At 39.0% G+C, this 20,216-nt stretch overlaps 3 protein-coding genes across 12 annotated transcripts; 1 reads left to right on the top strand and 2 right to left on the bottom strand.

Moving 5' to 3' along the window:
* Positions 1 to 2,709: 2,709 nt before the first annotated feature.
* Positions 2,710 to 11,694, bottom strand: LOC144213438 (uncharacterized). Of its 6 annotated transcripts, XM_077741902.1 has the most exons (4): positions 11,435 to 11,640; positions 10,850 to 10,909; positions 6,343 to 6,591; positions 2,710 to 5,544 (listed from the first exon to the last, which is right to left on the bottom strand). In XM_077741902.1, exons 3-4 carry the CDS (start codon positions 6,572 to 6,574, stop codon positions 3,782 to 3,784), a joined length of 1,995 nt encoding a protein of 664 aa, XP_077598028.1. In that variant the 5' UTR covers positions 6,575 to 6,591; positions 10,850 to 10,909; positions 11,435 to 11,640; the 3' UTR covers positions 2,710 to 3,781. The 6 variants fall into 6 exon arrangements, 3 of the variants coding, with proteins under 3 accessions (XP_077598028.1, XP_077598027.1, XP_077598029.1); XM_077741901.1 differs by having other exon boundaries at positions 10,850 to 11,639; XR_013329968.1 differs by lacking the exons at positions 2,710 to 5,544; positions 6,343 to 6,591 and adding an exon at positions 7,611 to 9,893 and having other exon boundaries at positions 11,435 to 11,694.
* Positions 11,695 to 11,964: 270 nt separating this feature from the next.
* On the bottom strand, positions 11,965 to 15,864 carry LOC144213442 (uncharacterized). Of its 5 annotated transcripts, XR_013329971.1 has the most exons (4): positions 15,544 to 15,861; positions 15,244 to 15,285; positions 14,527 to 14,745; positions 14,287 to 14,424 (listed from the first exon to the last, which is right to left on the bottom strand). XR_013329971.1 is itself a non-coding variant. In XM_077741906.1 (3 exons), exons 1-3 carry the CDS (start codon positions 15,569 to 15,571, stop codon positions 12,581 to 12,583), a joined length of 1,914 nt encoding a protein of 637 aa, XP_077598032.1. In that variant the 5' UTR covers positions 15,572 to 15,826; the 3' UTR covers positions 11,965 to 12,580. The 5 variants fall into 5 exon arrangements, 2 of the variants coding, with proteins under 2 accessions (XP_077598032.1, XP_077598034.1); XM_077741906.1 differs by lacking the exon at positions 14,527 to 14,745 and having other exon boundaries at positions 11,965 to 14,424; positions 15,544 to 15,826; XR_013329970.1 differs by having other exon boundaries at positions 15,244 to 15,864.
* A 316-nt stretch (positions 15,865 to 16,180) lies between these two features.
* On the top strand, positions 16,181 to 19,238 carry LOC144213467 (uncharacterized). The gene is made up of 3 exons (XM_077741953.1): positions 16,181 to 16,453; positions 17,351 to 17,455; positions 17,864 to 19,238. The coding sequence occupies exons 1-3, from the start codon at positions 16,447 to 16,449 to the stop codon at positions 18,838 to 18,840; spliced, it is 1,089 nt and encodes a 362-aa protein (XP_077598079.1). The 5' UTR covers positions 16,181 to 16,446; the 3' UTR covers positions 18,841 to 19,238.
* Positions 19,239 to 20,216: the final 978 nt, after the last annotated feature.

The following is a 20,216-nucleotide window of genomic DNA, read 5'->3' as shown; positions in this document are numbered from 1 at the left end:
CAGGCACCCCCCCCCCCCCCCCCCCGCTAGCCGCGCCCAGTTCATCTTCCCTCTTCATGGGCTCACCAGTTGAACAAGTGACATCCTGCTCTTCTTTGATTGGAGGTTGCTCTTCTCTCATTTGGTGTTGAGGGAACTCTGGCTCCTCCTCTTCTCTAATTTGGGGCCATGAGGTGTGTGCAGGTTCCGTCCATCTGCTGACCACACTCAGATCATCTCCCCGTTTCAAGGGCTTGACAGTAAACCAAGTAATATTTTTCACAACCTTTTCTGTTTAATATATGGAAATTCCTCTGCATCCTTTCTGATTGGAAATTGATCTTCTCTCGTTTGGTGCAGAGGCAACTCTGGCTCTCTCCCTTTGATTTGGAAATAAAATGTGTATGAGGACAATCGATATCAAGCACCTAATAATGGAAAACCATGAGTTGTGACACATGACTGAGCTGGCTCCCCAATGCTTATTGAAAGGTGCGGTGGAAATTTTCCTTGGTTATTGCACAAGAAGGTTTAAATGTAATTCATTTAAGTTAAATTTAAAGTTTGTCACATTGCGAGCGCATCCCTCAAGTCTCTGTTTCTCCATGTTGTACTGAATAATGTCACATTTTAACATCATCACCAGTAGTTATTTGTTACTCTTTGTGGATGATAAATTACAATAGAAATAGGTCTTCCATTCCAATATCCTGTTTTTTTTCAGACGGTGGGAATGAATTAATATGTATTGAGTTCATTTTTATGGGAAACGTTGATTAGAGATATGAGAAATTGACATACGAGCTGGCTCAAGAAGGCATTAATCTCGTATCTAAAAATGACTGTTACCTCCCTCTGTCCACCTGAGAGAATAAAATAATTAGCAAAATAGAAGCCAGCCTAGCTGTTCATTACAGCAAACACAAAGATAGCTCTCTACTACACATGCCTTTGTTTTTTCTCATGTTTTCTTCTGCATGTTTTTGTTTGTATTGTTATAATATTGTATACATTTCTACAATTATCATTAAGCCTTTATGATTAATGGATATTATGAAAAATGAACCCACCTTCTAGTCTGTGAAGGACAACTTTTGCATGCATTATTGTGCAAAATGTCGAGTTTTCATCGTGGGACTTTGCTGGTCTTTTCCCACACGTGAATTCTGATGGAGACGCCATTGATAACTGCTAGCTAGGCTAAGCTAAAGCAGGCCGCAAAGCTTCAAAGTTGTTGACGACTTGTTCGTTTAATACATGCTATCAGGCTAAGTGAAAGAATTTTGTAAAGCTTCAGCGAAGTCTTGTAAGTGATTTTAACTGATATTTAAGGCCGTAAAGTAGTTGATCCTAGACACGTCGGCGACGCATAGGTTGAGTTAGGTGAATAATATTGCGCATGCGCGGTATTAGCTTCACTTCTTTGATAGCATTCGCTTTTAAAGAGTCGGACATGGGTAATAAACATTATTCGAATGGTCTGACATGTGGTTTGAGCAAAAATGGTAGCGCAGTTTTGGATTAAATTGAAAAGTAAATTAAACATAAATCACCTGAAGCTCGTGTCTCAAAAGGATGTGACGCAAAATGCGCATGCACAGAACAAATCGTCCAGGTTATGGTGCTGTTGCTGTTTCGCCGATTGGCATCACGGGAGAAGTAGTTCTTCCTCGAAAATGTTTGAACTCGCATGAATCAGTCTCATATTTTGGTACCGCTCTCTCGTGGTCAGGAGAAAATCTGTTTAATTTTAATTTCAGTAGTATTCGTGGACACTGTACACAATAATTAAGACAATCAATCAGTTATCAAAGAAGCACATTTTAAAGAAATAATATCAGAATATTTGCAATTTCTCAAAGCTGTTTTGAAACACAAAAGGAAAAGTTTTTTGTTGTATTTACATTATTCATTTGACTTGGACCAACCTATAGATGTAAATTGTATTTCTTGATTTTCTCATTTTTTAGGAATATTTACAATTTTTCCATCCATTTTTTCTTTTTGTGTTTTAGTTCAATAAGTATTTTGTAAAATGTAAAACTAACGTGTAAGGCTTTTTTATATAGTAAGGCCTTTATCTTCAAAGAGACCATATATAGTTAGGTTTTTTTCTTTAAAAAAAGAACATGTATAGTAAGGCTTTTTTATATAGTAAGGCCTTTATCTTCAAAGAGACCATATATAGTTAGGTTTTTTTCTTTAAAAAAAGAACATGTATAGTAAGGCTTTTTTTCTTTATGAAAAGAGACCATGTATAGTAAGGCTTTTTCCTTTGTGAAAAAAGACCATGTAAAGTAAAGCTTCTTTTTCTTAAAAAAAAGACAATGTATAGTAAGAGCTTTATCTTAAAAAAAGACCATATGCGGTAAAAACTTTTTCTTTAAAAAAAGACCACCTATATTGAGGCTTTTATTTCTATATAAAAAAAGACCATGTATAGTATTTTATCTAAACAATGACCATGTATATAAGGGGCATTTTTATAAAAAAAAAAAGATCATGTATAGTAAAGCTTTTTTTCTTTAAAAAAGGGCAATGAATGGTAAGGCCTTATCTTTAAAAAAGACCATATATAATAATATTTTCTGTTATCCACTTTAAAATTGAACAAACATTTTTTTGTCTCCTTTTGAATTGAAAAATATATGATTAAAATACATCTTCCCTGACTAAGAAAAACGCTCAAATAAACATTGTTTTCGATCTAAAAAAAAATGAAAATGTAAGGCTTTTCATCCAGTTCTTTTAATCTGATTTTAAAAAGTCTATATACACACAGACACACACACAGAATCACACACAGACACACCCATCCCCATAGGAGCATACGAGATGGTTCCCAATGGTGAGTCGGTAGTAAATCAGAACCAATTTTGGTGGAGCTCTTTTAGGATGGAAACGGATTAATTTGTATTTTGTTCATTTCTATGGGAAGAATTGACTTGCGACACAAGTAAATTAACATAATAGCTCTATCCCGCAGTAGGCTTGTATCTTAAGCTATTACTGTATTTGAATAGTGTGGATCGATATTACACATTAAAGTGTAAACATGATTTTCAGAATGCGAAATACAATTATACTTCGATTACAATGATCTTTCATACAGAAATTGAAAAAGCAAGCAAAACCACCATTGGCCACTGGTTATCACAACACATTTGCATCTTTTAAGTCTATCCTTATGACTAAATCTCTGGCAAGGAGCTGAGCAGGAAAAGGGTTTCTGACAGATATGGGTAATTGTTTTTTTAAAACATTCCTACCACAAATTGAGCAACAAACGGGCTCTCCTCCTGGTTGTTAAGTCTTTTTTCAGGTTTTTCAATTGTGTAGCTTTTTAATTGGGCTGTCGTAGCATGTGTGCGGCCACAGACTGAGCAGGAAGACATTGTTCTCCAGAGTGGATTTTAAGCTTCTCCCTTGGGAAAATGTTCGACCACAGACACAGAAATGTTTTTTTTTTGCCATTGTGGGTTCTTGTGTGTATTTGTAAACCTTGCTTTTGAGAAAAGGGTTTACCGGAAACTGAACACGAAAATGCAATTTCTTCCATGTGTGTTCTTGCATGACTATTTAAGTGGGCCTTCTGTATGAATCTTTGACCACAAACTGAACATGAAAATGTTTTTTCACCAGTGTGGGTTCTTATGTGAATTTTTAACTGTTCGTTTTTAGAACAGGCTTTACTGCAAACTGAACATGAAAATGTTTTTTCACCAGTGTGGGCTCTTGTGTATTTTTAAATTTCCCTCCTCTGTAAATCTTTTACCACAAACTGCCCACGCAATTAGTTTTTTTACCTATGTGTTCTTGCATGACTAATTAAGTTTCTTTTCCGTGTGAATTTTTTACCACAAACTGAGCAGGAAAATATTTTTTCGCCAGTGTGGGTTTTTGTGTGGCCTTCTAAATTGTGCTTTAGAGAAAAGGCTTTACCGCAAATTGAGCAAGCAAATAGTTTTTCACCTGTGTGGGTTCTTGTGTGCATTTTAATTGTTCCCTTGTGTGTAAATTTTTTACCACAAACTGAACATGAAAATGGTTTTTCACCAGTGTGGATACTTGTGTGCATTCTTAAGTGTTGCTTTTGAGAAAAGGCTTTGCCGCATACTGAACACGAAAATGTTTTTTCACCTGTGTGTGTTCTTGCGTGACTAATTAAATGTCCCTTCTGTGTGAATGTTTGACCACAAACTGAGCAGGAAAATGGTTTGTCACCTCTGTGAGTTTTTGTGTGCATTTTAAATGTTCCCTTGCAAGTAAATGTTTTACCACAAACTGAACATGAAAATGTTTTTTCACCAGTGTGGATTCTTGTGTGAAGAGTTAAGTGATCCTTCCGTGTAAATGTTTTACCACAAATTGAACACGAAAATGTTTTTTTACCAGTGTGGATTCTTGTGTGAAGATTTAAGTGATCCCTCCGTGTAAACGTCTGACCACAAACTGGACACGAAAATGGTTTTTCACCGGTGTGGGTTCTTGCATGACTGATTAAGTGTGCCTTCTGTGTGAATGTTTGACCACAAATTGAGCATGAAAATGGTTTGTCACCCGTGTGGGTTCTTGTGTGCATTTCAAATGTTCCATTGCGTGTAAATGTTTTACCACAAACTGAACATGAAAATGTTTTTTCACCAGTGTGGATTCTTGTGTGAAGAGTTAACTGATCCTTCCGTGCAAATGATTTACCACAAACTGTGCACGAAAATGTTTTTTTACCCGTGTGGACACTTGTGTGAAGATTTAAGTGATCCTTCCGTGTAAATGTCTGACCACAAACTGAACACGAAAATGGTTTTTCACCAGTGTGGGTTCTTGCATGACTAATTAAGTGTCCTTTCTGTGTGAATGTGTGACCACAAACTGAGCATGAAAATGGTTTGACACCCGTGTGGGTTGTTGTGTGTCTTTTAAATGTTCCCTTGTGTGTAAATGTTTTACCACAAACGGTACATGATAAGGGTTTCTCCCCAGTGTGGCTCCTCATGTGTGTTTTCAAAGAAGACTTTTTCCCAAAAGTTTCCCCACACTGAAAGCATTTGCAGAGTTTGTCGGCACTGGGATTTTTCTTAACATTTTCAACATCATCATTGTCAAAAACCAAGTCGTTGCCATCTGATAAAGGAGCAAATACATTTTCTGCTCGCCATCCTTCTGTTGAGCTGCCGCTCAGAAGGTCCGTCCCTCTGTTGGCCACACCCAGATCATTTTCACTCTTGAAAGGCTCACCAGTTGACCATTTGACACATTCCTTGTTTTTGATTGGAGGTTGCTCTTCTCTTTTGCAATGTTGAGGGAACTCTGGCTCAAACTCTAGCTGCTCCTCTTTAATTTGAAGCCAGGTTGAGGCGTTTTTAGGCTCCGCCCCTCCACCCAGATCCTCTTGCCATGTCAAAACCTCACCAGGTGACCAGGTGATATCTTCCTCCTTTTGGATTGGAAGTTGCTCTACTCTGATTTGTTGTTGAGGGAACTCTAGCTCCTCCTCTTTGATTTGGGGGAGCTCTTTAAGGCCAACACACTCTTGGCCAACAGGACTAAAATTTTCCCTGAAACCTGCAAAGACAATAAGATAATATGTATCAGTACATATAGTCAAAAATGGGAAATATTATTTTTTCTTACTTTTACAAGTTGATTATCACAGCATGGTTAATTATTTCACAAAAAATATATGCCAGAAAAGTCACGTTTTAGGTTCGATACCATCATCCAGTATACAATTTAAATTGACATTCAGATTGTGAATATTTAAAATATTTTATCAATTTAGTTTATTGTTGTCCATCACACACCTCCAAAATTATTCCAGAATCAAATTTTTCATACTGTCCTAATGTCACCGAACTGCTTCCAGTTCGAGTGATGCAAAAATAAGTAATGTAAAGTTTTTAATCGCATTATATTCGAGTGAAGCAAAAATAATTAATGTAAAGTTTTTAATCGCATTATGTTCGAGGGATGCAAAAATAAGTAATGTAAAGTTTTTAATCGCGCATTTAATGAGCAGGTAAACGGTTTTTCACCAATGTGGGTTCTTTTGTGTATTTTTAAACTTGTATTCTTGTGTGGGTTCTTAAGTGTTCCTTTTGATAAAAGACTACTTGAAACTGGGCACAAAAATGTTTTTTCGCCAGTGTAGCTCCTCATATGTCCTTTCAAGTTAGACTTTTTCTCATAGGTTTTCCCACACAGAACATTTCGAGCCACTGGGATTTCGTCATGGTGCATGTTGTCACCATCTAGTGGAGTAGCGATTACATTGTCTGCTTGCATTCCTTCTGCTGAGCTGCAGTTCAGTTTGCACCTCCCTGTTGGCCCTGCCCAGATTATCTTCCCTCCTGAATGGCTCACCAATTGACCCGGTAACATTTTGCATGTCCTTTTTTATTGAAGTTGGTTCTTCTCTCTTGTGCTGTTGTTGAGAGAACTCTGGCTCCTCCTCTTTAATTTGGGGCCATGCTGGGGCATTTGCAGGCTCAGCCTCTTCGCTGGCCGCGTCCAGATCATGCCTTTTCACGGACACACATGATGACCATGTGAAATGATCTTCCTCATTTTTTATTGGAAGTTGCTCATCTCTCATTTTTTGTTTAGGGAACCCTGCAAAAAAACAAAGATAAATGATGAAACATTTTCCAATTCAAATGACTGAATTCCTTGTTCACAGAAATGAAACTGAACAGAAGAAGCCGCCATACATTCATTTCGTAACCATCCAGTACTTGCCACTAGTATTCTCATCAACAGCCAAATGTGTTTAAAACTGTTTTGGATTGGACAACTTCATTCATCCCGTATTCGGGAAATTTCATTGTGACAATAGCAAGAAAGGGGGGGGGGCGGTGCAGATACAGAGAAAAACACAGTTATAAGTTAGACAGTTCTGTCGCAAAAGCCGCAGAACAACAAAGCAAAAGCACAAAGTACAAAGCGAAGCAAAGTAAATGGGATCATTAAGAATCAACAAATCAAATATTTAAGACAGAAAAGCAGCAAAAACACAAAATGAACAAGAGTGGATGGAGCTACAGCCACCGGCTGCCACTTGAACCGTGCCCTCTTGGTTGCGATAGCCAAAACAGATACAGACTCATCAAAAATATATTGTAAGGTTGGATAAAACTGTAACCACAAACACACACAGGAAGTCTTCCACAAGATGGGGAACTTCTGCAGACTGAACCGAGGTAGAGAATATGCAGACTCACTTTTCCAAGCTTATGCGCACAGTTCCTCAGTAGTCTGGAGCTGAAGACAACAGTAACAGAGAAAAAGCACTCGTTTCCGGCCTGGTAAGCGCCGACAGCTCTCCCATCTTATCCCATGATGGAATGGGATATGATTTTTGGGTGTATTTTTACAAAGAAAATGAATAGTGGGGATTAAAGTAGTTTTACAGGTGACGGTAGGCCCTTAAAATTTGCCCAAATCCTTTTGGAGCCTTTTAATTGAAAACATTCTCTTTTATGTTTTAGGGCTAATTCAGATACAGGGGTACCTCTACAAATTGAAGACTGGGACGTTTTAATCTTGTTTTTGGTTCATTACAGTGAAGCTTAGGTGTCCCCGAACTGACCCCTCTGCACCCCCCGCTGAACCCACAAATCATCGCAGTGAAGCGGGGCTTTGCATCGCTTCTTTGAATACACGCACGAGAAGTGTTTTCTTTGATGTATGCGGGCGCGGGCACGTCCACGTGTGCATGCACGGTACATGCAAGATACATGCGCGAGCGCAGTGTTGCCGGGACATCTGGACGGTCGCCGGAGAGGGCAGAGCCCTGGGACCATCAAGCATTGAAAAGGCTGTGTAACTTGTGTGGGGTTGTTCTTTTGACCCAGAGCTGTGTGGGAAGCTACTCTGTATTGGATATATATTAGGAATAAATACTCTGGAGAAACCCGGCGCATCTTGGTCTCTCTTCGAATTTTGAACATGCCCTTTCTTAGAACAATCCTGTTATAATTTAGTATAGATAGAAAATGTTATAATCAGGTAGAGTCAGATATCAGGGCTTGTAGTCTACCAATATGAGCATATTTTGTTCCGGGATTGAGCTCGCTTGTTGATTTTCTCGTAACTCCAACGAAAGTTTCCCATTGAAATTAACTAAAAACAAATTAATTTGTTCCAACCCTCTGAAAAAACACCAAAAAAACGGATATTTGATTGGAAGATGTTTTATTTCTTTTAATTCGCCATCTATTAACAAAGTAACACATAATTAGTGGTCTAATAGTAATAACATGTATTTAATAGAACTAAAATTAGGCGGATTTCGCGGAGGGGAGAGAGAGGGACAGAGAGAAGGGGGCGCGCTTTTCATGGCAGCGCACTCGCAACAGTTCAAACTAATTTAAATTAACTTGGAATAATACAGACAGACTCACTCAAACATACCTTTAATGTAACTTTACACAAAACTGACTTCTAATTTTGTTTTCCCTTCAAAAATTTGGAAAAGGACGCGCACAAATATCCTCACAATACGGTAACGCGCGACCACCTGCCAGCTTGTCAGGGTGCCTCTTTTCTACAAAATCTGAAAACACTTGCCACATTGCTAGCATGTCTTTGATATCCTTTGTAGCCATGGTGTCCCCCTCTTCCACCTCCTCCTCACCACTGAGTTCCCGCAACAAATGTTCACTCTCCTGGAGGTTGATTTAACCATGTGTCATGAATTCTTCATGGTCCTCGGCGATTAGGTCATTTACATCTACCTCGTTACCCTCCAGCCCCAAGGAATTTCCAAGTGACACAATATCATCGATGACAACGAGTTCATCATGTACAGCAGGTGTTGTTGTTTCAATTTGAAATCACTTGTGTGTCCATTGGCTGGAGGAATGGCGTGGTGTTGGGCGGTGGATACAGGACATTGATGAATTTATATCCATCCACAATTTCCTCTTCGAGACCAGGAGGGTGACCCAGGGCCTTGTCGAGGACCAAGAGATATTTCATTGGTAAGCTTTTCTTTGTCAAATATGTTTTGACAGCCGGACCAAAGCACAGATTAACCCATAGAATAAATGACACGTAACCCAAGCTTTAGAATTAGCGCAACACATCACTTTTCGGTTTTCTTTCGAGATGCTTTGTCTCTTGAAAGCATGCAGGTTCTCCGCATTGCACGCCAGCAGCGGCTTAGTTTTTCAGTCACCGCTGGCATTGGCACAAAAGGGTAGAGTTAAGCGGTCCTTCAAAAGGTTTTTGCCTCGGTAGTGCCTTCTCCTCTGCCATGATGAATGTCCGCCAGGGCATATTCTGGGGGATGTAACTTTCCTGGGTGATAATCGAGGCAAATGTCTTGATAAATTCCACCGCGGCTTTCGAATGCAGCTTCCCCGTGTCTGATTACCAAGTGTATTCCAGATCTTTTTTTTTCGTTTTTAACCAGCCATGACTCGCTTCAAAGGGTTATGAAAGTGTTGAAGGATCCCCCATTTCAGATCATTTTGTTGTAATCAAATCCATGTAAATTCCGTTGGCTTTTTTACACATAGTTGACTCGGTCACGCTATCTCCTGCTAACCTTTTATCTTTAATCCACAATAAAAGAAGGCTCTCCATCTCGTCATGAATGTCACTGCGCCGGCGGGAAATTATAGTTAGTCCTTTGGAAGGTCTCTTCTCCTTAATTGCGTCCTTCTGCTTCGGGATGGTGCTTATGGTTGATGTATTCCTCTCGTATTGCCGAGCAAGCTCGGTGACCCGAACACCACTCATATTTTTCGATTATTTCGCGCTTAACGTTGCTCGTCAACGTTCACCTTTTCTTTGCACAACTCTTCATTCCACCCATTTGCTTTGGATCCTTTATTGTTCACTTTGTATTATGCATTGACTAACGGGGAAAAAACTGGAAAATGCAAGCTCCGCCCAGTGCTCGTAGATATCTGTTTTAAACAAAAGAAATGCGGCTAAAAAGACAGTGCGCTACAATGATAAACAGGCTCTCATGTCTTGGCCACCTGGCTTTCTCGCATCTCAAAATGTTTCTCTATCTAGAGATAATTATTTGCTTGAAATTTTCCTTGTATCTAAATGCTCGTATGTAGGGGTGCTCGTATGTAGATACCACTGTACAGTGCTTTCACTAAAGGGCAAGCATTAAAAAAGCATTATCTTTTATTCAGTAGCTAGTCTTATTGTTATTTCAGGGATTTTTATTTAAAGAAACTATCAAATATTTCCTTTTTTGGTTTTTCAAAAAGAGATAAATATTATTTGAATTAAATTAAAATAGCAAAACTGTTTAATCAGTTATTTTTATATTTTTGATATTTTATATTATATTTGTATTAATACAAAACAACTCAATTCAATTTATTTATAATTACAGCAGACCGCAACACGGAGTGGCAGCAGGCCAGATTTGGCCCTCGGGCCGCAAATCTGACACCTTTGTCGGAACGCTGCTCTCGTGTTTGTCTAGTCAGTGCATCTGCATTTTCAGTTTTTGCATTTAAAATTTACAGCATGTAAGTAAGTGTTGTTACTCAAGCATGCAGTCAAAATTGGAGGGACAGTAGCAGGTATGACTCTTCAATGCCTCTGGGGACCGCTCGCGCATTGCGTAGTAACGAAAAATACATTGTGTGTGATAAGGATACAATAAAAAGGAAAGCTACGTTTTTCTGCTGTTGTTAAATGATAAACATGTTGAGACTCATTCTTTCCGCCCTAGAGTGTTCACATTAAAATAGAAAGTTTTTATTCCGTATTTTTTCGAACGGCGCTAGTGCGCGTTCATGAAAAAGTACGAACACTATAATAATTTTACGTCAATAGAATACCTTTAAGCCTTTCCCTTAAACATTAAGGGAATAATGGAAATAAAAAGTCAACCCACCTTCTAGTTTATATCCTTTGAGGTCAAAAAGTTCCTCCTGGAATTTTGGCCGTTTCGTTCCTGTCGAGATTTCCACGCGTGGATTATTATTGATAGCTGCTAGCTAAAATACGCTAAGCTAAAGTAGGGCGCAAAGCTTTAACGGGTTCTTCGACGACTTGAAGACTTGTTTCTTTGATATCTACAAGCTAAGATAAAGCATAAACACGCTCTTCAACGACGTTTTCCTTAAATAGTTGCTAGCTAGGCTAAGCTACATTAGACCGGAAAATTCCAATGAGTTCTTCGGCGACTTGTTTCTTTGATAGCTGCCAGCTAAACAAGCTAAAGCATAAACAGGCATTCGATGACTTATTCCTTAAATAGCTGCTGCCTGGAAAGGCATTCGATGACTTCTTCCTTTACAGCTGCTGACTGGAAAGGCATTCGATGACTTATTCCTTTGATAGCTGCTAGGCTTCGCTAAAGTACTGCGCAAAGGTTCAACAAGTTCTTGGACGAACTGGACGTGTTCCTTTGGTAGATGCTAGCTAGGCTAAGCTAAATTAGCCTGAAAAAGCATTCGACGACGTATTCCTTTGATACCTGCTAGGCGTAGTTAAAGTAGTGCGATAAGGTCCAACGAGTTCTTGGACGACCCGGACATGTTCCTTTGGTAGCTGCTAGCTAGGCTAAGATAAAAAAAGGTTTTGCTGAACGTGATGGGACGATTGGCACTGTTGAGTCAATAGCTAGCCGAGAGTTCAAGAGAGAAAGCCCGTATTGGGGCGTGTGTAGCTTTAAGAAAGAATCACGTGACCGATACAAGAAATGTATCGTTTGGCACTAAGTGTTTAGAATAAATAAGTAAACTGTATCAAGATGTCGTAGGTCTGTTGGATGGGATTTTGCGTAATTATAATATATTTATCAAAGGAACAACTAACTCACACTTAGAAGTTTTTTCTCAGTCTGGAATCATTTTTATCGTGTGACGCAAAACGAAATAATCACTTTTATTCTATTTGATTTCACAGTTAACAACAATGTGGACATAAGTTAAAGATTGTAACTCAAATTTGATCTATTTTACATGTAAACTCCGTTTCGAATTGAAAAAAAAAACTGCAACAATATTATAACTACAGCAGGGGTCACTAATAGGTGACCAACACTTTTAATACAGCACCGAACCAAAAGCAAATTGAAAACATATAAGCCCTGAATCCAAAATTACAAAAAAAGAACCAACATCGGTAGAACACAAGAATAAATACCCAGACATGGGTTAATGAGACATGGAAAAACATTAGGGTGACACAGGTAAAAGCAATGGACAATCAACAGTGTGAAGCCATATTTTTTTAGTTTTAATAATGGTTATACATTACTAACAATATTGAATAAATTCCAATAACAAACAAAAGACATTTGGCTCCATATAGCAATTGCCAAGTCTATTTACAATCATGCAAATCAAATCAGTATGGATAAATATAAAAGTGGAATAAAATTACAAATTGAACCAAAAGTCAGTTCTGGTCAATTTCAAAAGAAGAAATAAAACAAAACTTTTAAAACATTTAACTCTTGCTTTCCTCGCTTTTTAGAACATTCTGTTGATTTTATTATGGGTGTTTTTAAGCTTTTCTTGGGAGGAAATTTGGACCGCAAATTAAGCAAAAAACGGGCTTTTCCCCAGTGCGGGTTGTTAATTATTTTTAAGTTCCCTTCTGTAAAAATGATCAAACATTAACTTTGCACCAACAAGGAGTTCTCACTAATGTGGGTTCTCGTGTGGCATTCTAAGTGGTGCTTGTGAGAGAAAGACTTACCACAAATCAAGCACGAAAATGGTTTTTCACCAGTGTGAGTTCTTGTGTGGTTTTTTAACTTTGACTTCTCTGCGAATGCTTGACCACAAACAGAGCACGGAAATGGTTTTTCACCAGTGTGGGTTCTTGTGTGTCTTTTTACGTGTTGCTTTCGAGCAAATGCTTTACCACAAACTGAGCAGGAAAAGGGCTTTTCCCCAACGTGGGTTTTATGGTGGATGTGTAAGCTTTCCTTGTGTGGAAATGTTAGACCACAAATTAAGCAGGAGAGACGTTTTCCACTAATATGGATTCTTGAGTGGCTTTTTAAACTTCCTTTTAGTGCAAATGATTTACCACAAACTGAGCACGAAAATGGCTTTTCACCTGTGTGGGTGCTTGTGTGTACTTTCAAACTTCCCTTCTCTGCAAATGCTTGACCACAAAGTGAGCACAAAAATGGCTTTTCACCAGTGTGGGTTCTTGAGTGGCTTTTTAAACTTCCTTTTTGTGTGAATCCCTGACCACAAACCAAGCATGAAAATGGTTTTTTACCAGTGTGGATTCTTGTGTGGGTTATTAACTTTCCCTTCTCTGTAAAAGTTTTTTCACAAACTGTGCACGAAAATGGTTTTTCACCAGTGTGGGTTCTTCTGTGGGGTTTTAAATATTGCTGATGAGAAAAGGCTTGACCACAAACTGAGCACAAAAATGGTTTTTCACCAGTGTGGGTTCTTGCGTGGGTTTTTAAGTTTCCCTTCTTTGTGAATGCTTGACCACAAACTGAGCACAAAAATGGTTTTTCACCAGTGTGGGTTCTTTCGTGGGATTTTAAGCTTTCCTTGTGTGTGAACACTTGACCACAAACTAAGCACAAAAAGGGGTTTTCACCCTTGTGGGTTCTTATGTGGATGTTTAAGCCTCCCTTCTGTTTAAATCTTTTACCACAAACTGAGCACGAAAATTGTTTTACTTCAGCGTGGGTCATCATGTGTGATTTTAAATGAGACTTATTGCGAAATGTTTTCTCACATTGAGAGCATTTGTAGAGTTTGTCGCCACTGGGATTTTTCTTAACACCTTCATCGTCCCTATTCACATGAATCAAGTCGTCGCTATGTGATGAAGGACCAATTAAAGAGTCTGCTCGCCGTCCTTCTGTTGAGCAGCGGCCGTGTGCAGGCTCCGCCCCTCTGCCAGCCACGCCCAGATCATCTTCACTCATGGAAGGCTCACCAGTTGACCCAGTTACATTTTGCTCCTCCTTTTTGATTGGAAAATGCTTTTTTTTCATTTGCTGTTGAGCGGACTGTGGCGGCTCCTCTTCCTCTTTAATTGGAGGCCATGTTGAGACGTTTGGAGGGTCCATCCATCTGCTGGCCTCACCCAGATCATCTTCACTCTTGAAAGGCTCAACAGTTGACCCGATGAGATCTTGTTCCTCCTTTATAATTGGAGGCTGCTCTTCAATGTTGTGCTGTTGACGGAACTCTGGCTCCTCCTCCTCTTTAATTTGGGGCCATGTTGAGGTGTTTGCAGGATCTGCTGCACCGCTGGCCACGCCCAGGTCATCTTTGCTCTTCAGGGGCTCACCAGTCAACCTGCTGCTACTTTCCACTATAATGTCTGGCAACTCTTCTTCCTCTTTTTTTATGGGAAGTTGTTCTTCTCTCTTTTGGTGAATATTGAACTCTGGTTCCTCCCATTTGATTCGGGGGAGCTCAAATTTCTTCTCAAAGTCAGCAGACCCCTGCCCATCAGCACCAAGATCATTTCTGAAAGCTGCAAAACACAAAGATACATTTTATTAACTGTGTATCTGACGAGAAGTCCTTTAGGTTAGACTGAGAATTTAAAGTCTTATAGAATCCGACGCCTACTTACAAACTTTTCAGATGCAAATGAGTGCCTCAAGATACACCAAAAGATCCAAGTTACGAAAAACTTGTATACATTTCCTGTATCTCTTATTTTATTTTGACATTTTCGCAGATGCACTGCTTGCTTGACATTTTCACTCCACTCTACTGGGCTCGCATTGGCTCTGTCACAACAACCATCCATGTTTCTTGGACTGCCATTGGTGTGTGCTTGGCCTTATGCCTAGAAGAAGTTTAATGGCTTTTAAAATAATTTTATGATGATTTTCTCTCATTTGTGTCTCCACACTTTTCCTCCAAAATTGGGACACTGTGATGAATTTTTACGGATTTAGTTGGTAGTTTTGCTCTACTTATGAAATTTTCAACTTAGGAAAAAATATTTTTTAAATTTCGTAAGTAACGGTACTCTTGTCGTATTTTATTTTGAAATCCGAGAGTTAGGGGGTGTTCCAGATCAATGTATATTTTCACAAAAGCTTCTTTCTCCGTTTTTTTCGCCCTGATAGTTTTTTTTTTTTTTTTGGTGTGAAATTTACCAATGACTAAGACTAAAGAAACGACAAGAGTAGAAATAACTCATTTCCTGATGATAGATTAGAGTTTACTCTTGGTATCGGTCAATTCTGTATTATTAAAGTCATGACAAAAAGTACTATGATTAGAAATCTTTAAAAACTGCTGTCAACGAATGAGTTGGTAAAGAAAACTATAGCTCCACCTGTGTGATCAGCTGGGATGGGCTCCAGCAACCGCCGCGACCCTAATTGGGATAAAGCGGTTCAGGAAATCAATGAATGAAAACAACAGAGGTTAAAATAGAAAGCGAACTAAAAGGAACAACTTTTTTTTCGCTATTTTTGTTAATTCTGCACAACGCTGAAATGTTTGTGAAGCTATTTGGCTACGTCGAAGAGGAAAAAAACCTTCACATTTAGTAATTCAGGAGTCGCTTCATCATAGGAATTTGAGGGGAGAAAGGGGTTTCTTCGCAAATTAAAAAAAGGAAACGTCAACTCACCTGACATTTTCGTGCTTGGTGTTAGCATGCTTACCCTTCGCTTGCAGCTAAACTCTGCTAGGCTAAGCTATGGACGCCAAAAAAACATCAACATGTACCCAAACAACTCGAGATAAAAACGATTATACGCGTGTACTCAGATGTATTTCACCCACGCTTATTGGATTAGTCATGCGGCTAAGGAGTGATTAAAAAAAGGGCAAATCGCTTTCCAAAAAGAAAGCTTGCGGCGTTCCAGAGCAAACGGACGAGACGGCAAGTGGTGATGACGTGTTATACAAGCGGCGCAGATTTGGCCTCAACCGGGAAAAACAAAAAAAGAGAAAGAAAATGTAATAAAAAACAATATATATTACGGAAAATTATGTGAATTATTAACCCTTTCTCCAATGGAAAAAATCATAACCAAATAATTTTTTTAGTTATGCTTTTGAAAATACAATGATACATGATAAGGATTTCTCCCAGTGTGGCTCCTCATATCTTTTCAAATTCGACTTTTTCCAAAAGTTTCCCCACACTGAAAGCATTTGCAGAGTTTGTCGCCACTGGGATTTTTCTTAACATCGTCATGGCCTCACAAGGTAAACTCTTCGCCGCTTGCATATGACGTCATCACCACTCGCCGTTTTGTCCATTTGCTGTCGATCGGCGCTTGCTATCCTTTTGGAAAGCGATTTCCTTTTTTAAATCACTTCTTAGCCGCATGACTAATCCAATAAATAGTTGATCAAATCCCCCCGACAGCACACGCAAAAAACGTTTTAATCTCGAGTTGTTTGGATTAACGTTGACATTTTTGGCGTGCTTAGTTAGACTAGCCGAATTTAGCTGTTAGCAAAGAGAGGAAACAAGAATCTTAAAATTAACGCTTCGTCTAGCAAGCAAATATCAAGCCCGAAAATGTCAGGTGAGTTGACTTGTCCGGTGTTTTGTCACAATTTGCGAATTTGTGATTTTTTAAATCAGTTCTGACCATGTTGCAAAATGTACGCAAAATAAACAATTCGAGCGGGTGACCTCCGAAAATACACTCACACGAAGAACATCACGTCATCAAGTCTCAACTGTTTTGAAAAGGTGTTTTTCTTTTTTATTCGTTTTCTATTTTAGCCACCTTTTGTGTGGTATTCTCTCTCTCCCAAGTAAACGTTTTTTTAAAAAGATTATTCCTTCAAATACATAAATTATTAATTATAGAGCTAGTTTTCTTTACCAATTCATTACTTGACCGGATTTTTTAAAGTGCTAATCATCTTTTAAATTCCACATAGTACTCTATGCTAAGGCTGTAATAATATAGAAGCTTCCAAAAGCAACATTAAACTAATCTTTTCTACTTTTTTTCTGTTCTTTAGTCATAGGCGTTGGTATATTTCACCAAAATAAATCAATTCCCGGATAAAAATAACTCAGAAACAAGCTTTTTGTGAAAAAAAAAACATTTACAGAATTTAGACATTGATCTGCAACACCTCCTAACTGTCAAATTTCAAAATAAAATATGAGTCTTCACATTTCTTGGGAAGTCAAGCGCCGATTGTTTGTATTTTTCAAATTACACATTTTGCAACTTGAAATTTTGAAATTTCACTATGTGTAACATGTATGTGTTTTTTTTTCTTTGGCATTCTGGGATATAAATTTGACGTAAAGATATTTGGTAACTTGGATTGTTTATGAGATGGCTCTTTCACTAAGTGGGTTATGACTTTATTTTAATGTAAATAAATGCCAAATGGGATGAGTTTCGTGAACACGTGTTTGCTAAGGAAGAAATACAATTTATGTTTTGTTGGTTTTGCAGATATTGGCCAAACTCGGCATTCGGAGTCTCTACCCATCAAAGACGAGAAAGAATGGTCGCAGTTCATCAAGGAGGAGGAGATGGAAGTGTCCGAACACATTAAAGGTTGCTTCAAGCGTTTTTTCCCATCAAACACAGTCATACCTCTACTTAAGAATGAATGCCTCTAGTTACAAAGTTTTCAGGTTACATTTTTATCTGCAAATGAGTGACTCAAGATACGAAAAAGATCCAAGTTAAAAAAATCCCTAAAAAAATAAATGCATGCTTTTACCCGTTAGCTTGTTTTGAAAATATTGTCACAGATGAATTGATTCTCACTTTAAAACCTTGCTACCCTCCTGTCTCACAACAACCACTATTCATGTTTCAAGATTCTCTCTTCCATACCTGTCTACCTCAGCTAAATACTCCCCTTATTGATGATTAGATGTCTAGATTACTACTGTTGTCGTGGAAACAACATGCCATATTGGGATAGAAGGTCCATAAATTGTTTTTATTTTTTTGCAGGTTTCAAGAAATATTTTGTCACTGATTGGCAGGAGTCCGTGTCCCCTGGTGTTAAAAAGGAAATAATTGAGGTCTCCCAATTAAAAGAGGAGGAGCCAGATCCCCCTCAACAGCAAAAGAGAAAAGAGAAACTTCCAATCACAATGGAGGAAGAAGAGCTACCATACGTTGAAGAAGATGGTCTCTCTGAGGTGGATGAAGGGGTGGAGCTTGCCAGCAGCTCAACGGAGGGATTGCAAGCAGACAACGTCATCGCTCCTCCACCAGTTAGCGACGACGTCGCGTCGCAGTTGCCGGACGCCGATGGCAAACTCTGCAAATGCTCTCAGTGTGGGAAAATACTGAGTAATAAGTCCAATTTGAAAAAACACATTAGAACCCACAGTGGCGAAAAACCTTTTTGCTGCTCAGTTTGTGGCCAAAGATTCACTCAAAAGCAACACTTGGAAGGCCACACAAGAACCCATACGGGAGAGAAACCCTTTTGCTGCTCCGTGTGTGGGCAAACATTCACGCAAAGGCAGCACTTAAAATGCCACGCTAGAACCCACACTGGCGAGAAACCATTTTCCTGCTCCATTTGTAGTCAAAGATTCACCCTGAAGGGCAACTTGAAAATACACACAAGAACCCACACCGGCGAGAAACCTTTTTCCTGCTTCGTATGTGGTCAAGGGTTCACGCGAAGTCAACTCCTAAAATCACACGCAAGAACCCACACTGGAGAAAAAACTTTTTGCTGCTTAATTTGTGGTCAAAGATTTAGTCACAAGAACTCTTTAAAAATACACACAACCATCCACACTGGAGAAAAACCTTTCTCCTGCTCAGTTTGTGGGCAAGGCTTTACTCGAGGTCAACTGTTAAAATCACACATGAGAAACCACACTGGGGAGAAACCTTTTGCCTGTCCACTTTGTGGCCAAAGATTCTGTCACAAAAACAGTTTAAAGCGACACACACGAACCCACACGTAAGAACAGCCTTTCCCACCCACTGTTTGTGGTTGCCTGGGAAGACGAACTTGTGGAGAAGCACTATACAATTTCGTCATACGCTGCTGAGGGTATGATGACTACTAGGCTTTTTGTCAAGTCAATGATAACGACAATGCCTATGTCTGATTTTCATTTTTCATTTTTTTTCAAAACAATCACAAAAAAGGACAACATTTATGGGGCAACCCTTTTGTGCACTTCATTTTTCTCAAGTTTTAATATATCTTTGGATTCTGTCAATATCATTTGGGTTTCCTCATTGCAATTGAATTTATCGTTTGTGATTTTGTCATTTCCAAAGTGACCCCAAACACACCTCACATCTTTATTGATGATAATAAAGGGAGTTTGTATATTTCATTTCATGGAGAATAAAGGTCGGAATATTAACAGAAATATCTCGGGATCTAGGATGTCCTTTTATTGAATTTATTGAAATGATCTGAAAGGGAAGCATGAAAGAAAGTATTTGAAATCTGATACATATTTGAAGTAAAATGTATTTTATTGATATTTTTTCCTAGATTCACGTTCGAGGTAACCAAATACACATACACAAGGATCTCACAGGGGTTCTGTGAAAGCCCCACGATATTCTCACAAGAGATTGCGGCACGTAGAAATCAGCATGAACATAAAGATACCATACAGATCCTAGTATATGTAGACAACATGCTGATAACCAGTCCCACAGAAGAGGAAAACAAAGAAGAAGCGATCAGATTATTCAAACTTCTGGAGCAAACTGGGAACAAGGCGTTGCTGAAGAAACTGCTGTACTCTCAAGAGTCAGACACCTTCCTGGGACAACGACTCTCACAGAAAGGAAGTGACCTAAAGGATGGAAGACGAGAAGCCATCCAGCAATGTCCAAAATCACAGACGGAAAAACAAATGATGGCCTTCTTAGGCCTAACCTGCAGTTGGATTCCAAACTATGCAGAACTAACTCAATCACTCCTAGACATGATCTACGCTACTGAGATGACAATGAGGGACCCAGTAACATGTACTGAAGAAGGAAACTGAACATTCCTGGAAGTGAAGTAACAAATATTCGACTCAGGAGTCCTAGCGCCTCCGGACTATAAAAAAAAAAAAACATTCACCCAAAAAGTCACTTGCAAAGGGACGTCCATGACATCAGTGTTACTACAACCACATCGAACAAAGATGAAACCACTAGCGTTCTACTCAAAACGACTGTACCCAGTTGCAGCTGCTCTTCCCCCATGTGTACGAGCAGTGTGCGCAGCAGCATTAGCCGTCCAGATGACAGCTGAACTTGTATTGTTCCATCCACTCACACTCCGAGTCCCCCCCGAAGTGGACCTACTGATAACACAAACCGAAAT

Source organism: Stigmatopora nigra, chromosome 20 (assembly GCF_051989575.1).
Source record: "Stigmatopora nigra isolate UIUO_SnigA chromosome 20, RoL_Snig_1.1, whole genome shotgun sequence".
Classification (NCBI taxonomy): domain Eukaryota; kingdom Metazoa; phylum Chordata; class Actinopteri; order Syngnathiformes; family Syngnathidae; genus Stigmatopora; species Stigmatopora nigra.
The sequence above is the reverse complement of the archived record's forward strand: the minus strand, read 5'-3'. Positions and strand labels throughout refer to the sequence as shown.

Excerpts from the sequence above, each read along its gene's own strand:
- LOC144213438 (XM_077741902.1), bottom strand. The coding sequence starts at position 6,574 with ATGAGAGATGAGCAACTTCCAATAAAAAATGAGGAAGATCATTTCACA. Across the intron at positions 5,545-6,342 it reads AAATGTTACCGGGTCAATTG|GTTTCAGGGAAAATTTTAGT; the intron begins GTGAGCCATTCA and ends TTGTCTTTGCAG.
- LOC144213467 (XM_077741953.1), top strand. Across the intron at positions 17,456-17,863 it reads AGTGTCCGAACACATTAAAG|GTTTCAAGAAATATTTTGTC; the intron begins GTTGCTTCAAGC and ends ATTTTTTTGCAG.
- LOC144213442 (XM_077741906.1), bottom strand. The coding sequence starts at position 15,571 with ATGCTAACACCAAGCACGAAAATGTCAG. Across the intron at positions 15,286-15,543 it reads ACCAAGCACGAAAATGTCAG|GGTCGCGGCGGTTGCTGGAG; the intron begins GTGAGTTGACGT and ends TATCCCAATTAG. Across the intron at positions 14,425-15,243 it reads CATCCCAGCTGATCACACAG|CTTTCAGAAATGATCTTGGT; the intron begins GTGGAGCTATAG and ends TGTGTTTTGCAG.